The 24,948-nt window shown below is 41.1% G+C and overlaps 1 protein-coding gene across 1 annotated transcript in view; it reads left to right on the top strand.

Annotated features, from left to right (window-relative positions):
* The window catches only part of TAF3 (TATA-box binding protein associated factor 3), a 129,766-nt gene that overhangs the window by 94,644 nt on the left and 10,174 nt on the right, over window positions 1-24,948 (top strand). The window contains exon 4 of the mRNA XM_038741320.1: window positions 7,281-7,363. Coding sequence (XP_038597248.1) covers window positions 7,281-7,363 — 83 coding nt within the window. The remainder of the gene's footprint in view (window positions 1-7,280; window positions 7,364-24,948) is intronic.

Below are 24,948 nucleotides of genomic sequence, written 5' to 3'. Positions count from 1 at the left end.
TTGTAAAAATGGTCTCATTTTGAAAAGGAAACTCAGTTTTGCTGTTTAATTTCAGGATTTAAAATGATAAAAATTATCAAATTTTAATTAGGCCATGGACGCATTTAAAAACATTAAATTTCACAAGCAAAGGGGGTGGCTCACAGATACCATGAGGATTTCATTTTCCTCTGTGAACAAAAATGCTGGTGGTTTATCCAAAAGACTAATGCATGACCCACTGTTCTCTCCACACTAACAGCTTATCCTCCCAGCTAAGGTTTGTGTCTTCCATTTTTAGAACCTGTTTCTGTTTGTAGCTATATCGTGGTTTCTGCACAAAATAATAGTGAAGGCTTTTTACTTGCTTTGTTTTTTTTTTTTAAATGAGAAAATAAATAAGCATGGCAGGGTGTCCAGTATATAGGAGATGGAGAAAATGCTGGGGGTAATGATGTCAGTGATGAAACAGAAGAATAGATTTCCCTTCCCAGTTTATGGAACATTGTGGTTTGTAGAATTTGTTTTGCATGACTAATGAATTGGCGTCTGGTCTTACAATGTTGTCGTGGTACAGAACCCTGATCTCTGGTAGACAGGTGTATACTTTTGTGGAAGAGGATGCATCATCCATTTCCCAGGCTGTGCCACTTTGGAATTTCACTGAGACGATCAGTTTCCCTTTGGATATTGATGAGTGTATTTCCTGAGGCCCCACGCCCAATCCACCGCTCAGTTGTTGTCATTTTTATGTATTAAGAGGAAAGGAATTGGAGGGGCGGGGGTGTCTCCAAGGATGATGGCCAACAGAAATAGAAAAAGATAATATAGCCTTCCAATTCCATCGTGCTGCCTGATTTGCAGAAAAGCCAATGACTTTAATAGTCAAATTATTATGGTTCTCTTCCCAAGTAGGCTGGCCACACCATTCTTCTTCCAATCCTTTTTTTTCTTTCCATATTATCTTATTTTGTTTGCGTGCTTTGACCAGTTTGACCACCTCATTTTTATAAAGTCTGTCAGTACTCTATATTTCCCTGTAATCACCAACCCGTAGTTTTTGAAAGGTTTGAGAAGACATGTTCTCTGCCCAGAATCCTGATGCCAGAGGAAGGCCAGAGATTCATTTGCCTTATCCTCCTAACCTGGCAGTTGTGTTGCCCCCTCCCCTAACTGCCGGGGATTATTTTGTGAATTCTTTATCTTTATGATCCTTGGATTTTCTCACCAGTGACTAGCTCTTAGTAGAACAATAATATAATGATAATATATAAACGGAATGGTGCACACAACCCAGTGTTTGGACCAGTGATTGTAACATGACACTTAGGCTATAAATAAGGTTTTTCTATAGAACCTGTGATATTTTGTCAGACATTTATGCATGCAAAGGAATCCAGACCTCTGAAGATTTGTGCTACCTTCATACATATAGACCTTAAATGTATAGTCTTTAGTAAAAGGAGTTGAACATTAATAAAAACTTGGGTAGATTAAATTGACAAACCTGGCCATTACCTTGGCAAAAAGTCTCTGTCAAAAGATAAACTTTAAAGCTAGAATGCATGAAAGAGTTCCCAGATAGAATTAAAATTTAAACTGATTTTGGGGAGATAAGCTTTTTTTTCCTAAATCCACCTCTTTGCTGCAAGTCAGGATTTTAAAAATAAATTTCCCCTTTAAATCTCTTGAGCGATTTTCATTTTTTGCAAGGCCGCACTGCTGGTGTCCTGGAAAAATGGAGAGTTAGAGCTTTATCAGTTGGTGCCCTGAGGTATGTGGCAAAGAAGCTAAATCCTTGAAGATTAGCAAAAAAAATGCAGCACATGGCAATAAGGGGCTTAGATGACTACTAGTATTAGTTCAGGTGAAAGAAGTATTGCTTATACATAAAACTGGACAAATCCACTGACAATGTATTTTTAGTTAGCCACAAAGGAGTTTTATATTGCTGGACTTTACCTCTTTGGTGATTTGGGAAGCTTAGTAATCCACTGTAAATGCTCTTCTGCCGGCCCCAATTCCTAGTATTACTTCAGAATACTGCTCTTTTATTTTAACTCCTACAGTGCAATTTTCCCCTAAACTTGAACTGTTACAGAGGGATGTTCTAGGGACTAGGCTGGTAATTAAATAATTACGTTTGCTTCTGAGAAATTAGGGGAAAATGAGCATTGAAAAATCAACCAGTCGTGTTTACTGAGTGCTTACTGTGTGGAGAACGCTATACTTAGCACTTGGGAGTGTACAGTATGACAGAGTTCCCTGCCCACAAGAAGTTTTCAGTCTAGAAGGGGAGGTCGGTTTTTGAAGCAGTCGTTGTTTGTATGGAGCGACTGCTGATAAACTTTTATTTGGAAAATGTTATTTCACCCCTTCGTGCTGTTAATTGTTATTGGTATGGTAAATTTTATTATAGCAGCTTGAGTTTTCTGCTCTAAGTTAAATGTGGTTTTGCTTTGTTGCTCAACCTATCATTACAGTTGAATCTTTGTTCCATTGTAAAACTGGAGGTTCTGAATTAAGGCACTTTGTATGCCATAAGTGTACACGGGTGAAACAGTAATCCTAACTTGTAATGTGATTGCAACCAGGTTTTGACATGACTCGTAGCTCAACTTTATTTTTCATAGCATCTCTCAAGTAGACCGTGTCCTAGATCCTTTTGACTAAACCAAATCATACAAGACAGTGCGAGCTATACAGTGAAAAGGTCTGACCTGGCATGACAATGGAAAGCTTTTGGTTCTAAGTCTTCACAAGATTTTTAACAAGGAAACAGAGGAATGTTTTAAGAGGAGATTAAAGGAAAGTCGGAGGCACAGCAGTGTGTCACTCATGGTTCTAGGGGGTGGGGAGTGTGGGAAATCTCTCCTTTGGCTGAAGAGTGAGGGAAATACCCCAAATTTAAAAAGTATGGAGAGCTTGTTCCAATTATAGAAACCTCAAAGATCAGTACAGAGACAGGGGACAGTCTAGGCTAATATTCAAAAATATCAATTTAGCCACTAATATCAGGTTCCCTCACCCTGACCCTTCACCATTACAAAACCTCTGCCAGAGCCGTTAAGAAGCAAGAGGAAAGTTGATTTGCCTAGCATATTTGACTTCCTTTCTGAGATTATCCTCTAGTTGATGTGCTAGTCAAAAGTGAAGTGGGCAAAGGGTGGAGAGCAAGAGGGAAAACCAAGCATCTGGATAAAGCATAAATTTGATATTGAGGTGACTACAGTTCATTAGTTCTGTCCATTAGGAAAGACCAGAAATGGGTATATATAAGGCAGGGGGAGCAATTGAACAACACTGGAGTGGGAAGAGGACACCTGAATTATGGGTGTGGAAGAGAATAATTCCACTTTGCTTGGCGTCACCTCTGAGAGACGATTATATTTCGTAGGTCTGTTTCCTTGTTTATGCAGAGGCCAGTTTGGTGCAAAGATCATGATTACACCAAGAGGGAACTACCCATCTTACCACTTCATAGTCTTAGTCTGGGCCAGCCTCACAGGTAGTAGAGGAGAGGCCAGGTGGTGGGATTGTCATCTAGTAAACCCCATCCCCGCTTCCAATCTTAAATTCTTGAGGGAGCCTGGGGATGGTGGCTTTTTCATTTACTCCTAAACCCGGCATAACTGTAAGGAGTGAAGGAACTACATTTAGCTTCCTTATAGCTAATCCTGAATTTTTGCTGCCACAGCCCTCCCCAAGCCCTGTATTTGCATATCCCTGTTGAATTGATCTTGAAGGTCATATATCCTTTTTTCATTGGAAAAAAGATGATTAAAAAATCATCTGTAGTTCAAGTCTTATCCAACACTGATTCATTTTCTCAGAGCTCCTCAACTGGGGCAGCATATCCCCAAGGATACACATACCCCACTTTGGGAAATTCTGGACTCTAGGATGCCTGAGCTCAAAATGGAAGCCAAGTCTCCTGAGATGAAGGCCGTACCCTCATCAGTCATTGTCACCTTATTTGCGTATTTGTGGCTCATCCGTTGTCACACTTATTCGCCCATTCCTTGACCCTGGGCCACTGCCATTCAATCCTAAAGTGGAAGTGAGGCCACACATATGCTCAGAATGTATTTTCGCTTTACCACAGGTCATTTATGTTTTCAATTTAGGGACTTCCTTTCCTTTAAAGAGGTCAATACTGGAAACTAACTGTAATTAGGAAACGTCCACATACCATAACAATAAGTTCAATGTTATAATTCAGCTAGCTTAGACCCTTGAAAAATTCTTGAGATTTTTGTGGTTTCCTTTCTCTTGTTTTTCTCCATCTCCCTGATCAACCCTTTCTTTCCCCTGTCAGTTTCCCAACACTTATTCCTCTCCTGTTTTTCTGCTTTTCCCTGGCCTTTCCCTCACCCCTCTGTCTTTTTTTATCCTTCTCTCCCCTTCATCCCTTTTTCATGTCTCACTTGCCTTCCATCCCACCTACATTCATACCTCCATCACACACAACAGAAATCCAGCCAAGCATCCATCAAACACCCACAAGCCCTCAGCGCAACCTGTATGCAAACACACAGAAGCACGCACGCATGTGCACGTATGCACGCACACACACACACACACACAGAGTCATGGGTCTCAGGCAGAAATGCCAGTCCAAGTGAAGTGGAGTAGAGATTTTCCTGTGGGGTCACCATTTAGAAATCAGTGCTTCCAGGGTTTCCTGCCCTAGCTAGCCAGATTACCTGATACCAAAATGACAGCCACCAGTGGCGTTTCAAACTCAGAGACCTAAAGTGGCTTTGAGCCCCCCTTACCCGCCTATCTCTGCTCCACATGGGCAGTTTCGGCCTCTCCAATACCCATATCTCTTTTAATAGGTTGTTTGTTTTTGTGTGTGCGTATATGCACGTGCACACGGATTGTGACCTCACCCCTTCCCTGCTCACTGGGCAGCACTGTGGGTCAGGGCCAGTGGCTAATTTGTGCCTTTCATTGGAGGTAGTGAGCATTTGGAATCTGGTACCACAGGAAACTGTTCGGAATCAAGAGGTGTTGGGATCCGTTTTGGAATGAATGGGCCCTACTGGCTTTCTAGAGGAAATGTTAGGTTGTTTCAGTGGTAAATGTCTATACAATAAGGTGGATGTCCAGGGGATTCTTCCAAGAATCTCATTGCACTGTTGGGTGACAGAATCCTGGTCTGGGTGGACCATTAGTCTGACCCAGCAGTGACACTTCTGATAGTCCATAGCTCAGCTACAGCAGCTCTGGAATTGGCAATTCCTAGCCCCGACACATGGGCTTGGGAGTCGGAGGTCGTGGGTTCTAATCCCGCCTCTGCCACTTGTCTGCTGTGTGACCTTGGGCAAGTCACTTAACTTCTCTGTGCCTCAGCTCATCTGTAAAATGGGGATTGAAACTGTGAGCCCCATGTGGGCCAACTTGATCACCGTGTATCTACCCCAGCACTTAGAACAGTGCTTGGCACATAGTAAGTGCTTAACAAATACATAATTATTATTATTTGTGCTCAGCAGTTCCTAGCCCAGCAGTATCAATAATGGCAACACCACCGTAGAGTCAAAGTCATTTCAAATTTGAAATGTAAACTTACATAGCCACTCGAGCTCTGGCACCTCCTGCACTGCACATTAAGCAAAGATCAGAGCCTTTCCTGATCCCTTCCCCCCAGATTCTTCAGTTAGGAATTTTTTGACCCGTTAGTAATAATAACAATGATAATAATAGTAATACTTAAGTGCTTAATATGTGCCAAGTTTTAAGCATTGGGGTAGATACAAATTAATTAGATTGGACACAGTCCTTGTCTCACACGGCTCTCACAGTCTAAATAGGAAGGAGTAGGATTTAATCCCCATTTTACAGATGAGGTAACTGAGGCACTGAGAAGTTAAGTGACTTGCCCAAGGTCATACAGCAGGCATGTGGTGGAGCCGGGATTAAAACCAAGGACCTCTGACTCTCAGGCCAGTGCTCTTTCCACTAAGCCATGCCGCTTCTGCACAGTTCCCTAAACTGGGAGATCTGTTGGCCTTCTCCTGCATCTCCACAGCTCAGAGAGTTGCTCTCCTACTGCTGATTTCCCCTCCTCAGCTATGCAGACCTGTGTACTGGTGCCTGGAAGTGATGAATAATAATAATAATTATTATTGTCATTATTATCATTATGGTACTTGTTAAGCATTTACTGGGTACTTGACACTGGGGGAGATACAAAATAATCAGATTGGACACATGGATAACACAGTTTAAGTAGGTGAAAGTAGGATTAATCCCCATTTTTATAGGTAAGGGAATCGAGGCAGAGAAGTGCTTTGGCCAAGGTCAGACAGCGGACAGGTGGCAGAGCTAGGATTCGAACCCAGGTCCCCCGACTCCTAAGCCCAGGTCTTTCCACTAGACCACACTGCCTTCAAATTTACAACTTGTTCTTTGTGTGGGTGTGATGCAGAGACCCAGGCCAAATCCAAGAAGGATTGAGCCTGACCACCACACAGAGAAACCCCAGCACAGAGACGTAGAGGGATGGGAGAGACACACTCACACCAACACTCAATTATTTCGTCAGGTTCCACTGAAGATAGACTTTATTTGACAATTGGATTCTCTGTGAACACAGACTTTATCTCTCGTGCCTTACATCTACCAAGTTGTCTGAAGAGCCAAATTTTGTTTATTGATTGATCAATCAATCAATCAATCAATCAATCGTATTTATTGAGCGCTTACTATGTGCAGAGCACTGTACTAAGCGCTTGGGAAGTACAAATTGGCATCACATAGAGACAGTCCCTACCCGATAGTGGGCTCACAGTCTAAAAGGGGGAGACAGAGAACAGAACCAAACATACCAACAAAATAAAATAAGTAGGATAGAAATGTACAAGTAAAATAAATAAATAAATAAATAAACAGAGTAATAAATATGTAATAAATAATAATAAATAAATAAATAAGTAATAAATATGATCGAAAAGGTGGTTCAAATAACAAAAGCCAGTTTCACAGATAACCCTAGAGAGCTCAGAATTAACTCACCAACTTAAAACTAAATCTCTCTGTATTTGTTATAGGACTGTACTGTTTCCGAAGGAGATGTTTCTTGAAATATCATATGACCTGCAGTTAGGAAACCACCACATAAAATGTGGCTGGAATGAGTACCTTGGCCCTCAAGTTTTTTTGAATATCTCAGCCAGGCCGTACTTGGGGCGTTAGACTTGTTCATCAGGTTTGCATGCATTGTTGGGGAGCAGAAGGAGGAGGTGTGTTTATCAAAGATGTATGCTTAATTTTCAATGTGTTCCCCTGAACAGATAAAAGTGGAACCAGTTGTTCCAGCCCCATCACCTGTTATCCCCCGACTAACTCTGCGAGTCGGTGCTGGCCAAGACAAAATGTAAGTACAAAAGAACACTGTTTGAGTTGGACTGGGGGGAAAAAAATCTTTTCTAATTTTCTTAAGCTTTGAACTCCTATCCTGCCCTTTCCAAAGTGTCTGAAATATGCAGACAACTTCTGGCATTGTGGTATTTTAAGATCTTCTCCAAATACAGAAATATTTTTGCAATTCTTAGGGACTTCAGTGGTGCATGTGTTTGTTGCCACACCCAAGAGCCAATATCTGTGAGACTATTAAGTTTAGGGAAGGTTTTCCCTTGCTTCAATCCTCAAGCCATTTAATGCCTTTTATACCACTTTATGGGCCCATTTTAGTAACACAGGCATTTGTCTTACAATTTCTAAGATGGGTTCAACTGGGGAATGGAGCCATATATTGAGCTAACTGTCCTGCTATCAACTAGCCGTTGTTATCTCGTAGGTACTCAAGTATGACTGCAGCCAAGAAAAATGATTCTCTTTGAGCTCAAATGACAGATGCTTTGGGGGATGAAAGACAAAAGATTCCTGCCTCAGACTTCAATAAATGCTCCATTCCGTTGGTGGAATAGTGATAACGGAAGCCCTTGGTGGCCACTTTTTTTAAAAAAGGAAACAATGGTTTTCTGCTTGGCTAAGCACAACAATTTCCGCTAGGTCACTGAGCCAACTAGGCTGCATCATTGAAGAGTAAAGGCTTTATTTCTGTCGAGGAAATATTGCAGGCTAGAGCCCTCTCTCCTGAAATCCTCCTTCCAATTCTTGCCACCCTAAAGCCTAAGGACAGTTAGCCACTTTTGCAGCAACCAAGAAGAGATTGGGACAAGTGTGGTTTCTGAATTCATTCATGTTCAACTCAATTTTCCAAGCCATAAAAAGGAAGGTTAGGTTCCTAAAGGGAACCCAGTACTGATTCAGCAGAGTCAGGATGGGAAATGGAAGATGGAGGTCATATATTTTCAATAAGTCAATCATATTTATTGAGCTCTTACTGTGTGCAGAGCACTGTACTAAGTAAGCACTTGGAAGAGTACAATATTACCAGTATTGCAGACGTATTCCCTGCCCACAATGAGATTACAATCTAGAGGTGGAGACAGACATTACTATAAATAAGTAAATTACAAATATGTACATAAATGCTATGGGGCTGAGCGAGGGGAGATTAAAGGGAGCAAATCAGGGTGACGCAGAAACGAGTGGAGGAAAAGGAAATGAGGGTTTAATCAGGGAAGGCCTCTTGGAGGAGATATACCTTCAGTAAGGCTTAAAAGTGGGGGGAGTAATTGTCTGTTGGATATGAAGAGGGAGGGCATTCCAGGCCAGAGGCGGGACGTGGCCAAGAGATCGGAGACGAGGTAGATGAGATCAAGATCGAGGTATAGATGAGATCGGCACTTAGCTCTATCCAAGAGGCAGTCTGTAGCTTCAAGCAGCTTCCTCTGCAGTTCTAAACACTAGGCATTGAAATATTTCCCAGAGACATGGTGTATCACTTATCAGAAAGGACAGTTTTCTGACTAGTTGGAAATGAAGTTGTTACCTCTTAAAGCAAGAAAGCTACCCGCAAATCAGCTTCATTCCACCTTGAAAGAAAGAGAACGCAATCCTTTGGTGACCACTACTTTATTACTTCCTCTGAGACCTCCTGCCCATGCCACTTCAGTCTTGGGTTTGAGAAGTGAATTTGTGATCTATGCCCAGTTTTTGTTCAGCAGATGCCCACACTTTTTAGTACAAGGATTTTAGATCCCTTTCAACCAAACATTGCAGCCCCGACTCCATCCCTTCCAAACACAAATGCTGCCTCAGCATTTCAGTTTTCCATCTCCTTTTTCCCCATAAATTCTCACACTCCCACTTTCCAAAGCGACCTACATTCAACTACTCCATCTTCCCACGTGCGTTATAGTGTGGCATAGCCATCGCTCTTCAGGGAACTGGGGATTATTCACAGGTAACCTTAGTTCTCTAAAGGTAATTATGATATATCAAATTATCACAGCGTGCCCTTCTAAACCCCTGAAAGGTAAGAAATAGGCAATTTTCTGTCTCCTATACTTTATCTGCTTATCTCTTTGGGTGAGTTACTTCGTTCCTATAGTATTGGAAACCAAGATGGCTGAGGTTGCTCAGGTCTCATGGTAGACCCCCACAAGGAAGGAAAACCTGAAGGATCTTCAGAGTTAGAATCCCCAAAGACTTTCTAGTCAAGTAATGCTCGACCTGCAGACATCTGTGTTTCAGAAACTCAAGCCTCCTCTGATTTCAGGGTGGAAGCATTTGGTCAAGGGGAAAAAACTGCAGTGTGGTTGCCAGTTACTTATAATTATGGATAGAGAGAGGCTATAAGCTAAATCACAAAAATAATTCCTTTCACATTAAACTCTTAAATAACCAGAAATGAGCATGTAGAGAACCCAGTTTTGAAATAACCGTAATATCATTTGTTTTTCTTTTTATTTGTGAGATAGTTTTAAAATATAAAAGATTCCTGGGCACTAGAATTCCCAGAGTTACAAAGCTTCCTTTTTTCCCCCTGCCCTGTGGAAATTTTTTCAGGAAAACTAAGTAAATTTTCTCTATCTAAATGTGCTTTCAGTTACCATATTTGTGCAACTGTGAGCCTTTTTTTATATAGAGGAGGTGCTGCCTTTTTGTTCTTTAATCTCTCTAAAAAAAGTTTCCTTTCAACCTTTTAGAATCTCTTTCAGCTAGAGTAGTCGTAGAGTTTTTGATATGATAAAAGAAATAGCACATTATCCATTGAAACCAGTAACACTAACTCAATCTTATATGACAGTTTTCATTTAGCACCTCGCGAGTGCTTCACAAATATTAAGACTCACAGTATCCTTCTTCAGAAAGTTCCTGTTTACGATCCATATGGCCAGGACTCAAAAAATCACAAAAGAACCATGTTAGAACAACATTCAAAGGACCAAGACATTAATGATGTTCTAGCCAAGTGTAATTCAAAGAGGGACAGTGGCCCATAGCTGGCATCCCATGGCTTTTTCCCAAGGACTGGCTATGGATATTTCTGTAACAGAGCCAGTGTTATAAGAGGTGATGTTTTGACCAGGTTCTCTGAAAATGGGTAGCCACCAGATCATACCATGGTATGTGCCTGGTCTGTGATAGAAGATAGAAGTCCCATCCTCCTGTCTATTCCCACTTCAATCTATACTTCATGCTGCTGCCCGAATCGTCTTTGTGCAGAAACGCTCTGGGCATGTTACTCCCCTCCTCAGAAATCTCCAGTGGCTACCAGTCAACCTACGCATCGGGCAAAAACTCTTCACTCTCGGCTTCAAGGCTGTCCATCTCCTTACCCCCTCCTACCTCACCTCCCTTCTTTCCTTCTCCAGCCCAGCCCACACCCTCCGCTCCTCTGCCGCTAACCTCCTCACTGTGCCTCGTTCTCGCCTGTCCCTCTGTCGACCCCCAGCCCACGTCCTCCCCCTGGCCTGGAATGCCCTCCCTCTGCACATCCGTCAAGCTAGCTCTCTTCCTTCCTTCAAAGCCCTTCTGAGAGCTCACCTCCTCCAGGAGGCCCTCCCAGACTGAGCCCCCTCCTTCCTCTCTCCCTCCTCAACCTCCCTATCCCCCCACCTTACCTCCTTCCCCTCCCCACAGCACCTGTATATATGTATATATGTTTGTACATATTTATTACTCTATTTTACTTGTACATATTTATTCTATTTGTTTTATTTTGTTAATATGTTTTGCTTTGTTGTCTGTCTCCCCCTTCTAGACTGTGAGCCCGCTGTTGGGTAGGGACCGTCTCTATATGTTGCCAACTTGTACTTCCCAAGTGCTTAGTACAGTGCCCTGCACACAGTAAGCGCACTATAAACACGATTGAATGAATGAATGAAGTACTGATGATGGCATTTATTAAGCACTTACTATGCGCAAAGCTCCCTACTATGTACTGCTCCCTGGAAGTTACCTGAGTTTCTGCAGCCTATAAGAACCCAGCAATCAAATACATTTTCAGTTTATTTATGAAAAATCCCCTCTCAGGGTCGCACCTGGAGTGTTTCAGTACTCTACCAGTCTCGGCTACGGGAGGGAGAATTAAGCAAAGGCCTACCCATTCCGTTCCTAGCTTGGGCAGTGGCTAGTGACGGGAAGCAATCTGCTCCAAGTCAAAACTCACCCATGCTGGACAGCAGCAGCGTGGGAGTCGAGGGTGGAGACTCCAGTTTGCTGCGCAGAAGGCAGGAGGTCTCAGAGGAAGTAGTAAAGTAGTGGTCACCAAAGGATTGCATTCTCTTTCTTTCAAAGTGGAATGAAGCTGATTTGCAGGTAGCTTTCTTGCTTCGAGGTAACAACTTCATTTCCAAGTAGTCACTTCCCTATTTTTACCAAGAAAACTCTACGGGTACACTACCAGAATGATTGCAGATGGAGAGCGGGGTATTCTTTAAGAGATGTGTCCGTGGTGTTGCTATGACTCGACGTGCATAAGCCAAGATATGAAAAATATAAAACCAGAGAAGGGAGCCACCTCCTATCCTTTAAGCCTTTACCCCGGATTCAGCAATGTTATAGGGGAGGGTGGACGGGAAGCTGTATAGCTAGGGTCATTGACTTAGCCTGCACACTGAGCGGATCCAGGAGAGAGCCGAATGAAGGCGAGGAGGGAAACTGAGAGGAAAAGAGAGGTCCAGAGCACTCCTAAGGTGTGGGAAAGATCAGAGTGCATTCAGTCTTGATTTACTCGGCCAAAAGAAAAAGGTCATCCCAGTTATCTTTGCAGCCTGCAGCCCTAGGAGGGTGGTGGGGGAGGGAACCCCCAAAATGTGTATGGAGTGAAACAAGGAATTAAGTTGAGCTCCCTTCCTTGGGTTTGTAAGATATCTCATGTGTTTCTGGTTTTCGCTTAATTGTGTTCTACTCAAAGATCATCTCATGAAGTGCATTTGAGCCCAGATTAAAATCTGAAATGTAAAATGGCTAAGTGAGAGAGGGAAGTCTGAGACCACAGAACTAGAGAGAAAAATTAAAAAAAAAAATGCCACCACAGCAATGTCACTTTGTGTGCACTTCGAAGGAGTAAAATAAAGCTGGGCAGCTCCCTCATTCGCGGTCATTCTGGAAAGCCAATCCCAAGGGTAGGGTGTAGGGAGGAAGGTGGGCATCCTTACATTAGGCCTCAAAATTGCCCTCATCCCAACCCTTGTGTCCTGGAATTCCAGGCTTCTTCCAGCCTGAAAAGGCCAATGAGAGGGAACAAGGAAAGAAGCAACAAGAAAATGCACAGCTATGTGTCCAGCCCATTTGATTGTAAACTCCTAGAGGCCGATGATCATCCAAATTGCGTTTCTGTTGCACCCTCCCAAGTATGTAGGTGCTTAGTACAGTGCGTCACACTCATTTGCTGATAATATTGGATTGCAACATTTGCCTCATCTCCCAAGTGGTTATTGTGGTGGCATTACTGTAATATGGCATAAAGACCATCTCAAGAAGTTCCCTGCTCTAATAGTCAGGCTGAAGTACTTAGTAACTAGCAGCATTATGGCCACTGTCATTTTCACATTCTGTATTTAAACTGCTGAAACCTCAAATATTAAATGGGACAGTGTCAGAGCTGGAATAATTGAGTCCAGACTCCAAGACTCTGAGCCCTATGTGGGGCAGGGGACTGTGTCCAACCCGATTATCTGGTATCTACCCCAGCGCTTAGAACGTTGCCTGGCACATAGTAAGCACTTAACAAATACCATAATTATTAGTATTTGTGTGTAGTACAGTAGCCTTCATGTTTTGTATCCTTCTGTTCGTTTCAAAATAATTTTAAGCGATCAGCCTGCCTTCTGGTATTTATTGTTTTCCTGCTCTGAAGTGAATGATTTCCCAAGGTAACATAACTATGAGTGAGTGTTACTGAGATTCTTCTATTTCAGGAAATTCTTTCACCAAGCAGCCCTCTTCTATTAGGGGTTCTGAAAGTAGGAAGTTTCTCTTTTCATGTGATTCACAGATTTCTGATCTAGCCTTAAGAGGTTAAGCTTCGGGGCGTGAGCCCGGTAGGGGGCTTTGGTCAGATTCAGTTTCTAATACTATGGATAATGTGAGCTGAAGCATCACTCTTTAATTATGAAAAACATAAGTCAAAGCTAAGTGCATGCAAGTATCCAGAGACCCAGGTTGTCTTTGAGTAACATAACACGTCTGTTCCTAGGCCTTTGATAATGCTAATAAAATCAGATGTTGGAAGGAAAAGTAGAAAAGTCCCAAATAGTTATTGTAAATGATTTTAATGAAAATAATATTATGTCTTCATATAGCATAGGAAAGAGAGGATCAACACAGAATGAAGCTTGAGATGTGCTGTTCTGGTACTAAGGACTTTAGAAATTTAATGGCAGATGGTTTTATCTCTCTTCCTGCTTTTTGCTTTCCCTCCGTGCTGCAACATTCCTGTTTTCCTTTTGGAACATTGTTTTATTTTGGCAAGGTGAGAGTTGGGGTTTTAAATCTTTGCAGAAGCACACTGAGAAGACACAAAGAGCAGGAGCAGGGGGGCCTTCTGTTTTTCACTCACATATGGTGGGCCCTTTGTTGCCATTTTTGCCTTATCCCAACCTTCAAGTATCTCATATTTAACGGTGATATGCTATGGTCATTTAAAAACCAATGCTGCAAGAAAATACAGCTATACCAGATTTTAGAACTTGGAATCTGCCCTTTCTTGAAGGTCTTTTCCTGCCATTTGCCCCAAGGCACACCACTTTAAATTCTAATTAAAATAAGCCTATTTGTGGAGAGAAACAAGAGACCTGCTTGAAGATGGTCCTTTTTGTTTTTGCTACTGGTTTGGTAGTGATGGAATTTCTCTGTGCTTTCACTGCCTCTCATTGGCCTAGGAAAGAAGGGTTATCCACCCAGTTGATTGTGGTCAATAGGCTGCCCATCTTGGGGAGGCCTGTTGACTTCGAGGGAGGGCAAGGCCCTTCCCCGCTCTAAACGGAAGACCGACTGTCCCTGGAGGACCAAATCTGACGGTGATATTTGCTGCTTCCCACTCTGCTGGAGAACCCAGTTTTAAAGTCCCTAGTCCCCTGAGCCGGGCCGTAGGGTGGCAAGCGGGAGTCTCTGGGAGTAGCGGGACCATAGGGTTGGAAGTTCGCTGCAGACGTCCCCTTTCAGGCCTGGTGAGGTATTTTCCCAGATCTGGGAGCAGAAGTTGCAGGAAGATAGGGACCGTCTCTATATGTTGCCGAATTGTACTTCCCAAACGCTTAGTACAGTGCTCTGCACACAGTAAGTGCTCAGTACATACGATTGATTGAATGAATGAATGAATGAAGATGAAATCCCAGTGTCTCTTAGAAGGGGGGTGAGAAGTACCTGGAGTGCCATGGGTGAGGTGAGATGAGCGTCAGACAGTGAACAGAAGGTAGCCCCACTTTACTAGAGTTGTAGTCTGAGCCCCTGCCTTAAAGCAGTGAAGCAAGTAGTGCATCATTAGAGCTACCTTTTGAGGTTACTATGTGACAGATTTAAAGCCTGAAGTCCTCAAAATCCAGTAAGTACATAATGCACTGAGAGTGGTAATGTAGGTTGTCCTTGTATACTTTGCCCGTGTATCACTTTCCTTTTCAAAATTCAGTAGGTGTGACTTCTGCCTTCTATGAAATTACAATGATAATATAATATATAATGATATAACATAATACAATATAAAATCACCTGTAGGACATGGCAAAAATTCAGTGCTTAGGCCTATTCAAGCCTTCGTCCTCTGCCTAGATTTCCAGCGAAATGCATGTTAGAGCCTGGCGTGGCTGTCTTTTCACTGTACTGCTCTCCTGACATGATCTGTGAATTTTAAGTGTGCTGCTAACATTTTTCACTTTGTTCTCAATTGCTTTAGATAGGTAAGGTGTGATGATAAAGCGAAAACAATAAAAATGCAATGCGAACAAGAGGAAAAATAGGAAGTGTCAAAAAAAACCTGGCTTTAGGTTTTTGCAAGAGCTCTAATGGCACAGTAAAACAAGTGGAAAGATCATAATCAAAGCTTTTCCATCTTGGTTGTAAACAATTACACCAATACTTGCATGGATGCCACATTAGAAGACTTGGGAAAATTTAGTGGATTCCATTCTAATGCAATTAGAGCTAATTTTGTTCTTTAAATGAATAAAAGGTCAGCTAGTAAATCTACCTTATCTGGAGTCCAGGCTTCAATAAATTGTTTTATTTAATTTGTTGTAAAAGATCTTATCCTTAATGGGTCTAGGTCTTATTAGTTCGCTTAGGTTTTAAAATATTTATGACCACCTTTTTAGATATGATTTGAATGATATGTTGGAAAGTTTCTCTGTGCAGTGTTATCAAAGCACAAAATCGCTAATTGAGTGAATATAGGAAGGTACTTAAGATGTGTTATCTATAAGAAACTGATGTGAACTTCCTGAATTTAAGTCTCCTTTAACCTGTGATGGACAGATCATTTAGCTATATCACTGTGGCCCTTTTTTTATTGCGTAGATATTTTTTCCTTGAAGATCAAACAGGCACCGATCCTTCTGGTTTTAAAAACACGCGTCTTTGTTGATGGGAAAACACAGATATTCTCGTTGCTATTACTAATGACAAAGAATATTTAAGTTTATCAGGGTTTAGTAATTTCTGATATTTAGTGAAATTTAGGACCAGATGAATTACAGTACCTCTGGGTAAAGCTTTGGAGCAGTGAACAATTTTTTTTTTTCTTTTTGTGGTGCGAAAGGTGAATACATTTTGGTGTTTAAGTTCCTTTGAAATTTTTTTATTTATTTTTTGTTGGTGCTTTTATGATTGTAATCTATATTGCAATCACAGGAATAGGTTGCCAGACTCCCATGAGTATCTATAATCTATCAGCTGACATTATTTAGTAGGTGCCTACTGTGTGCGAAGCACAAGGAAGTCCCATCACATCAACTGAGTGTTATTAAGCAGTTGGTGACAGATAGGTCCGTCCTGAAGTTCCCAAAAAGTCATCATTGATACCAGAAAATGGCTAATGCCACCCTGAGTAGCTCAAAGAACTGCAGACATTCAGGGCCACAAGTAACCAGCTGGCAGAACATTACCGACAAATAGCCAAGCCCCATTGTGTCCTGAAGGTTGTCGCTACTGCAGAATAATAGGGTTTGCATCCTTTCTACACTGCTGTCACAACTTTGAGGCGAGGAGTGAGACAGGAGAAGCTGACCCTCCTAACTACAGTGCGGGGAAGAGACTATACAACAGGGACATGGAGGGCCATTGTCTGTCTCTCCTAAAGACCCCACAGTCTTGTGATTGCTTTACTTGCCCATCTACTTAGTTGTGAGGGTTTTCCCTCAGTTAAGTACTCAGACTTGCCCTGAACCAGCACTGTGTTTTGGCAGTAGAGTGCCAAAGGTGCCAAGGGGGCAAATGAAATTGAGAGCAAGTGAAAAATCACTTACACTTGCATAAGTATATACTTTTCAGGTAAAGTTTGGTCTCCAGCAACCGTAAGCAGTCTACTAAAGGTAGTAAAAGGAAATTGCAAATTAAAGAATATTTAAAATGGGTATTTAAAAACTGCAGTTTTGTGTTTTTGTATTCAGTTGGCACACACCTTTTCAGTGACAACAAACGTTTACGCAAACATCGTGAATAAAATGACAGTATGTGATGCAGTCAGAACAAAAAGATACTATTTTCTTTATTTTTTTTTATGGAATATAAGTAGTCAGTGATTTTTACAAAACCGATTTAACTTTGATTAATAGCCAGTTGGCCTCCATATGTCCAGTTGCCTTATAATATGCTTGAGGGAATCGAGACAAAAGAGCAACTTGAAGAAATAATTGAGTTGAGAAAAGCAAGTCACACTGATCCTTCAGTAGATAATCCCATCCAGGAAAAGAAAGAAAAACCATGTTGCACTGCACCTACAACGTTTCCACACAATCTGTGCAAAAGAGAAGCCATAGCCCCCCCACCCCGCCTCATAATTGCCAAGTGTTTGGCAATTTTATCATTCCAAGAGCTGAAGACAGTCAAAGAGAAATTTTGTGTTTTTGCGCAATATCGTACCATTCTAAAATGAGGCCACTGCTGGTGAATCACTATCTGTTTGCAGGAGAATGGCTGGAAGGATTGAGGATGAACCCAACCATCTCTCCCATACTGATTATATGTAATTGTGTACTTACACGTTTTATACACAAAAAATGCACATACATACCATTCTTGCAGCTGAAATGTGCATTGATTGGTGCTATTTTTAAATCTGCCACATTGACTCTTCATGTGTTTGGAGACTTTGCTCAAAGCGAGCTTCCCAGTTCCTAATTGCTGCAACTCCACTTTGATGGCATCCCAGTAATGAATAGCCATTGCATCTTGCTTTAAGTCCATTACATATATCCAAATATAAAAGACTAACCACGAGGCTTTTGGTACAGAATCTGACCTCCAAAATAAGTAAAATACATCACAATAACTATGCAGCGGTCGATTTTGATCCTCAGGATTCCTGGTGGGGCATGTGATGATAAATCCATTTGAGTTTAGCCATCAACAAAGAAGTGACCGTTTTATCCCCATAGTACCAGGGACAGCAACTCAAAGCACAATCGAAATGTAGAGCACACAGAAGTAGTTCCCAACTCAATCAATCAGTGGTATTTATTGAGTGCATACTGTGTGCAGAGCACTGTGCTAAGTGCCTGGGAGAATACAGTGCAGCAGAGTTGGGAGACACTTTTCTGGCCGACAAGGACCTTACAGTCTAACGGAGGAGCTCAGAGAAAGAACTGTCACTGAAAGCGATTGCTGTACCAAAATCCACAGATTACATCAAGGATTCTTCTTTCCTATCAGTCCGTGAATCAATGGTATTTACTGAGCACTCACTGGGTGCAGAGCAGTGTACTAAGCACCTGGGAGAGTGCAGTACCTAGTTGGTAGACCTGTTCCCTGGTGAGGTTATAGTTCACCACCAGGATAAGGGACACCCATTGAACCTTGGAGGTAGATGGTTCAAAACAAGCAATAGGAAATCCGTCATGTACGGGTTTAGTTAAGCGTATGAAATGTATTACCCCCAAGAAGTTGGGCAGGCAGAAAATAGCAGTTGGTTCAAAAGGGTAAATTCATGGATAAGTGCTCCATAATGGGTTTCTAGAGGAAAGTTAGGAATGTTAGAGGGCATGGTAAATGATCCAATCCCTTAAATCAATCAATCAATCAATCAATCGTATTTATTGAGCGCTTACTATGTGCAGAGCACTGTACTAAGCGCTTGGGAAGTACAAATTGGCATCACATAGAGACAGTCTATGAGAAATAGAGACATAGAGAAAATATTACCATATACTATTTAACTGTCTAATAAAAAAGTATTGTCAAACGTGACTGTTTTCCCCAAAGCCACATTTTTGTTCTAATACCTGTACAGTAAAACTTTCTTAATCCAGTATCAGTTTATTTAAAATAGCACATAATTTCCAAGCAACTGCTACTTCCCAGCCAACTGTTGTTCCCTAATGAAAATATCAGCTAATCACCACCAAGTCAATTCAAATTCATATTTTTCTGTTTCCATGTGTTCGAATTATCAGGGCTTTACTATAATCTGTAGCTTTTTGTTTTTAGTATGTTGTGTCTGGGGCTTTCTGAAAGACCTCATGTGACTTCTGCACCATTTCGTTCATCTTTCTTCACTTCTAAGTGATGAATCTTTTAGCTATTTCACTTAAGGTTCTGACGGTCTGCCATGACAACTTTTTTATGATTTCTTATAGCATTTTATCGCTATATTTTCCCAAATGTATCTTTATTTGCTGTCTGCCTTGTTAGTTATTTCACTGCCTTCTCACCCTACTCTGGTTGCTGCCTGAATTTTGGAATATTCTAAAATTTGGTGGGTTTTGAATCACCTGAAAGCCATTGTGTTACACTGTTACAAGAAACATCATGACCTCTTCATGATGTTCACAGACCTTTCAAAGGGACTTGACACCATCAGCAGACCTGGGCTCTGACAACTACTAAATAAATTTGACTGCTCTGAGACTCTCTCAAAGTCCCTATTACGTAGTGGTGTGGCTGGCTGTCGGAACCGAAAGGGCTTTGTCTGGTCCTTTCCTCATCCCCAATTGAGTAAAACAGGATTATGTTTTAGGCGTAGCTTTGTTCAGTCTGTGCTGCACAGCTGCTCATAAGAATCCAAAAAGAAATTTGGAAGTAGGTTCAGATTGTGATTCCGGTCTACTAGGAAACTTCCAAGTCAAGTCGAAAACACTTTTGAAAATCCTGGAATCAAATCACAGAGAAGTGCTATTTCCTTCAAGACTATGGGAACACACTAAGAAGACCAACAGATGATTATAAACTCATTTTCAGTTTATAATAAAGTACGTATAGGTATATAAAATACAAACTGAATGAAAAAGACCTTGGTTATGTACCAATAGTATGTACTACTAGGACTCTCCACTGGTGGCATAGACTTGAATGATGTGATTGAATTTTGCTTTTCAGACAGACTTAAGGCCAGAGTGTCTTTAGAGAAAATGAGTGAAGGTGGTGCCAAGGTGGCATCAAATCTGAGAATAAATCGAAGGTCTATGGAGCAGTTTAGGAGCGATGATTATTTCAAAGCAGCTTACTTACTGAAATATCTGTTTATAGATGTGACTTTAAAATGCTCTGTATTTCATATCCCCAAAACATATTACACAAGCTCTTTTCAAAGAAATAATCCTAAACCACCTCTTATATTATTTAATAATCAGTCTAAGATCTCATGTTACCTTCAGTGATAAAGCCCAGGAAGAAACTAGCACCAGTGTCCACTGTTTATTGAGGAAATGACCCTGCTGCTGCCCACAGATCCATTTTTACAGATTCACTCATCTACTTTGGCCCGAAATAGAAAATTCTTGGTCCGGTTCCATTAGGAGCAAGGATAAAAATTCAAATAATGCTTCTTGGTAATCTTAGTGAAGACAGACCAGCCGGTTGTAGAATTAAATTGTTCTGAAGTTTTGCCATTTCAAACTCTAAATGTAACTTTAGTAATAACAGATTTTTATATCACTTGTAACACTCCAGTGAACTATCAAATACTTATTCCCAGTCTTGTTCATTATTAAATCCAGTAGGTCTTGATCCTTTATCATCTTATTGCTTTTGACATTGTCTGGTATCTTTTTGGAAGGAGCTTAATCCCAGAAAATAAAGGTGTTCCTGTTTTGGTTAACTTCAACTCCTCTGATAAGGCCTGCTTTAATTAGTGAGAGCCCCTTTCCTCTTCTGTTGCCTATCTAGCATCCTTTCTGGAGCTATTGAAAGCAAATGTTCACCCATTTCAAAGGTTTTATTTGTTTCTCTCCTTTTTGACATTTCCCTTTCTCATTTGTATCATTCAGTGGGAATTTGGTCTTTCATGAAACAACAAAACTCTCAAACTTTCTTCCAGGTTTGTCAATTTACTTAAGATGGAAAGTTGTCATTCTTGTTGAATTTTTTTTAAATAATCATTTCATCAGATAATTTTGTGTGATGATTAGTGACTAGGTCCATTGTAATTTGTTAGTGTTAACCTTCCACCGAACCCCCAGGGTTCATCCAAATCCTGCAGTTCTTCCTGTACATTAACTCACAGATGCCCTTATTCTCCCAGCATAGAACTGAAACCACATATCAAGCCCTTTTCACCTACTGTTTTGTCTACTGAAACAGCCTCCACCTCAAGGCTCTTCCCTCTTCAATCTGTCCTACATGTAACTTTACAGTATACTTTTATTATAAATAGTGGTATACTGTAAATTTAGTATTAATAGAAATAGTAATAATAATAATAGTTTACATTTGTTAATAGCACTGGAAAAGCCTTTCTATTCGTGGTCTCCCTCTTATCATGTTGTCTGGCTTCTCCTCAACTCCCTCTTTTGGCTCCTCCCAACCACATTTAATTGTACCTCATCTTCATTGTGGTCAACAGAATTTCTTGAGCACCTACTAGCTTGCAATTCCCTGTCATTCCCCATGCGTAAACCGCTCTCCTCCAACCACACCCCTCTATACACACCTAAAATCCTCCCAGAAAAGTCACCTCCTATGGGCATTTCCAGACTAATTCCTTACCGTCTTGATCCTGCCCCCCCATCAACCTTCCCAGTCATGTATATAACTGTGGTTTGGTTTTTTGGTAGTTTACCTTGTATTATTCCATCTATTCTCTTTTCCATATTGTATATGTCCGATTGTCTCCCATTTAGAGCCGTGAGCTAATTTGGACATAATGCAAACAATTCAACTAGCATTGCCTTTAGCTGGGGGCAGTAACATTTTTTTATCTATAGGAATTTGAACATATGACTGTAGAAAAAGTCTTTCTGCGCTGTCAAAAAGTTAAAAGCATTGAACTCCATTTAGATTTAGCTTCTCTACTGGGTAGCTCTACAAGATACTTTAATTGAACAAGTATAGGATGTTTGGCCACACATAACAAAGTCCAATTTAACAAAAATTGGATGGAAAAAATTCCACAAAATTAAGATGCTATGACTTTGTAGGAGAACTCTGGTACTTAAAAATTCTGGTTGGATCAGGAGACCTGTTACAAGAACCAGAGGAAGCACTTCAGTCGACTAAGATGAAAACCACATTCAAATCCTGCTCTAATAATTTGACCAAGCAAGATGCTAGTTATCTTAGAATTTACCATTTGGGGAGTTTTTTGATCTTAAGTTTGAGACAAGCTTTATGGGTGATATGGGATTCCTGGATAATTTACCAGTCATTAAGTTTTGTGCTAACTTTTGTGCCAGGCATTCTGGGGCCGTATACATCAGTTTGGAAAACTGTAGAATTTAAGATTGTATATCTGATACCCTATGCAAGTTAAATTTTATTTCAACAGGATTTTGGCATTTATAGTTCTGCAGTAGTAAAGGAATATATGAAAGTTTTTTTAAAAAAACCAACAGCTTATGTTTAGAAAGGTTCATACTGAGCCTGAATTGAAGACTGAGTTGAAAAAATGTACTTTTAATTGAACTGGTTCAATTAGCCACTTCCTAAATTCCTGGTGTGTTAAATTAAGTCAAACCTTTGACTAAAATTTACTTGGATTTTATATAGATAATGAATAGATTTTTTCAGGTGTCATCTGAGCATATTTTTATTTTCTTTTTTAAAAAGCTGTGCACCCTAAAGCATAAGTCATTGCAAGACACTTTTGAACTTCGGATGCATTTTGGAGGACAGTTACTCAGACCTTGATCATTTAGATTACTGGCATCATAGTGTTTGCGCACAGTAGCAGAAAAATGGGGATCATTAAACTCCGGGGGAAGGCAAATCCAAATGGTGTTTGCCTCTAACCTTGGCTCTTTATGTGTGGCTGGGGAGGGAAGGATTGGCTCTTTATTGACTTGTCAAGCAGTGGGTTTGCATTACAGGCCAAACAGCTCATGACCCATTCCATTTATTTCACTGTTTTGTGGTGGGGAAACAGGTAAAGGAACCCTGCTGGAAGTCCCTCCTTCTGCACGTTTTTATGAATAAGACCAGTGTTTGTAGCGGTTAGGGCACCGTGACCAAATCCTCCAAAAGATGTAATGCAAGCAGCATGGAGCTATTGTGGCACACAGCTGTGGGCGGTGTTGGTTACTCTGTGAGACATTGCTCATTCAACAGAAAGCTCTGGAGGAGAACTTACTATGCAATTAAATAGGAGGGAAAAAGTGATACTTCAGGGAGCCAAGGAGAGAAGGTAAACCGCTTGTTTGGGGAGAAATGAAACAATAGAGACCTGGCCGTGAATGTCTGTTTTTATTACAGTGCTAATGGGAACCCAAATTATTTTACAATGCACTACCATTAAGCGTTAACAGGTTGAGAATAGAAGCTTCCTATGTAATCTCTGAAGTTTTTGTTCTAGAAAAAGCCTTGAGCCAACTATTTAGGTTCTATCAGCTCCAAGTACAATTAATGAAGGAAAAAACAGGGGAGAAACAAATTTTAGGAGTCATCAGGAGAGTGGCAGGCAAGATAGTAATAATAATAAAATAATAATAGTAAGAATATTGGTGGGCATTTAAGCGTTTACCTACTGTATGCCAAGCACAGTACTGAGTGCTAGAGTAGATGCTATATAAGCAGTTCCTGCGCCTCCTGGGGCTCACAGTCTGAGAGGGAGGGAGGACAGGTATTTTATCCCCATTTTACAAATGAGGTAACTGAAACACAGAGAAGTTCATTGGCTTGCCCAAAGTCACGTAGCAGAGCCAGAATTAGAACCCAGGTCCTCTGACTTTCCAGCCCAGGCCAGTGTGCCCACCCTCCCTCAGTGCATCTCCTTCGCCTACTCATGAGTGAGGAGTGTTTACACGGGGGAATCCTCTGGGGCATCATGGATCATCATCAATCATATTTATTGAGTGCTTACTGTGTACAGAGCACTGTACTAAGCGCTTAATGGATGGATGGCAGGCCTCTTCTCTGTCAGCTCCCCCTCCTGCGCACTCAGAGTCTCCCTGCCCAAATAAGAACCAGGAGGGGGGCCTGAATTCACCCTCTGGCCCTTAGCACTCCACTTTCACCATGGACAGTGCAGTACTGCCTGGGCATGGGACTGGAGCTTTGTGTCAGGTGTAGAAATGTCCTGGCTGTCCAAATCACTGTACAGTTAGGGATCTGGAAAGGGGAAATGCTCACTCTGTGGTAGAGTGAAGTAAGCAGCCCTCCAGGACTGCTGGTTTTCACTTGGAAATTGGAGAGCAAACCAGTAGACTCACTTTAGGCTTCTTTCTGACAGCCAGGATTTTGGAAGAGTGGCAGGAGGTCCGAGGGTGAGTGAGACTTCATTGAAACCTAACAGTTTGATTGATGTACACAACAAAATTGTAGAGGAAGTGCTTAATCTTTCAAATAAAATAATTATTTTTGGAACAAGATGGATAATGCAGTAAATAATTCTGCCCCTTTGCTCCTCCCTCCTTCCCTTGAAAGTAACATTTTTTTTTCATCAAAGTGCCATTTTTATAAATTAGTTAGAAAGCAAGAAAAGATAAGGCAGTATCTCCCTTGTAATCTCTTTCTTGTCTAGATGATAGAAAGAAGTTTCATTAAATGTGTAATCGATTTGTGTCCGCATATAGACCCCTGGGACTCCGCCCACATACCCCATCAGCCATTTGGCCTCAACAGCTTTCTGTCACTTCAGTTAACAGCATTTATTAGGTACCTACTGGATGCTGAGTGAGCCACTGAACTAGGTGCACTTTCCAAGACTTGTATATGGTTCAGGCACTGTTAAATCTAATATTATTTTTTTCATCTCTACTCCTTTCATTCACCCTAGAGGAACGTAAGGAATAGAGCACAGCTTCGACTAGTCAAGGATATTTTTCTGTTAATGAAGTCAGCACAAAGCAATAACTTTCTGCAGGAGGGTTCTTGAGGAAATGGGCAAGATGTATCGCCTTATCCATGCAGATTGTTTGCAAGTGTGCTAATGAAGTAAGCAATAAATACTTCCCTGTGTTTTAATCTGCATGGTTAGATTTTGTATACTTGTCTGGGTCTTCCTGGTATCAGAATGATTTT

This window comes from Tachyglossus aculeatus (genome assembly GCF_015852505.1).
Source record: "Tachyglossus aculeatus isolate mTacAcu1 chromosome 12 unlocalized genomic scaffold, mTacAcu1.pri SUPER_6_unloc_1, whole genome shotgun sequence".
Taxonomy (NCBI): Eukaryota; Metazoa; Chordata; class Mammalia; order Monotremata; family Tachyglossidae; genus Tachyglossus; species Tachyglossus aculeatus.
This window is presented reverse-complemented; position numbering and strand designations above follow the sequence as displayed.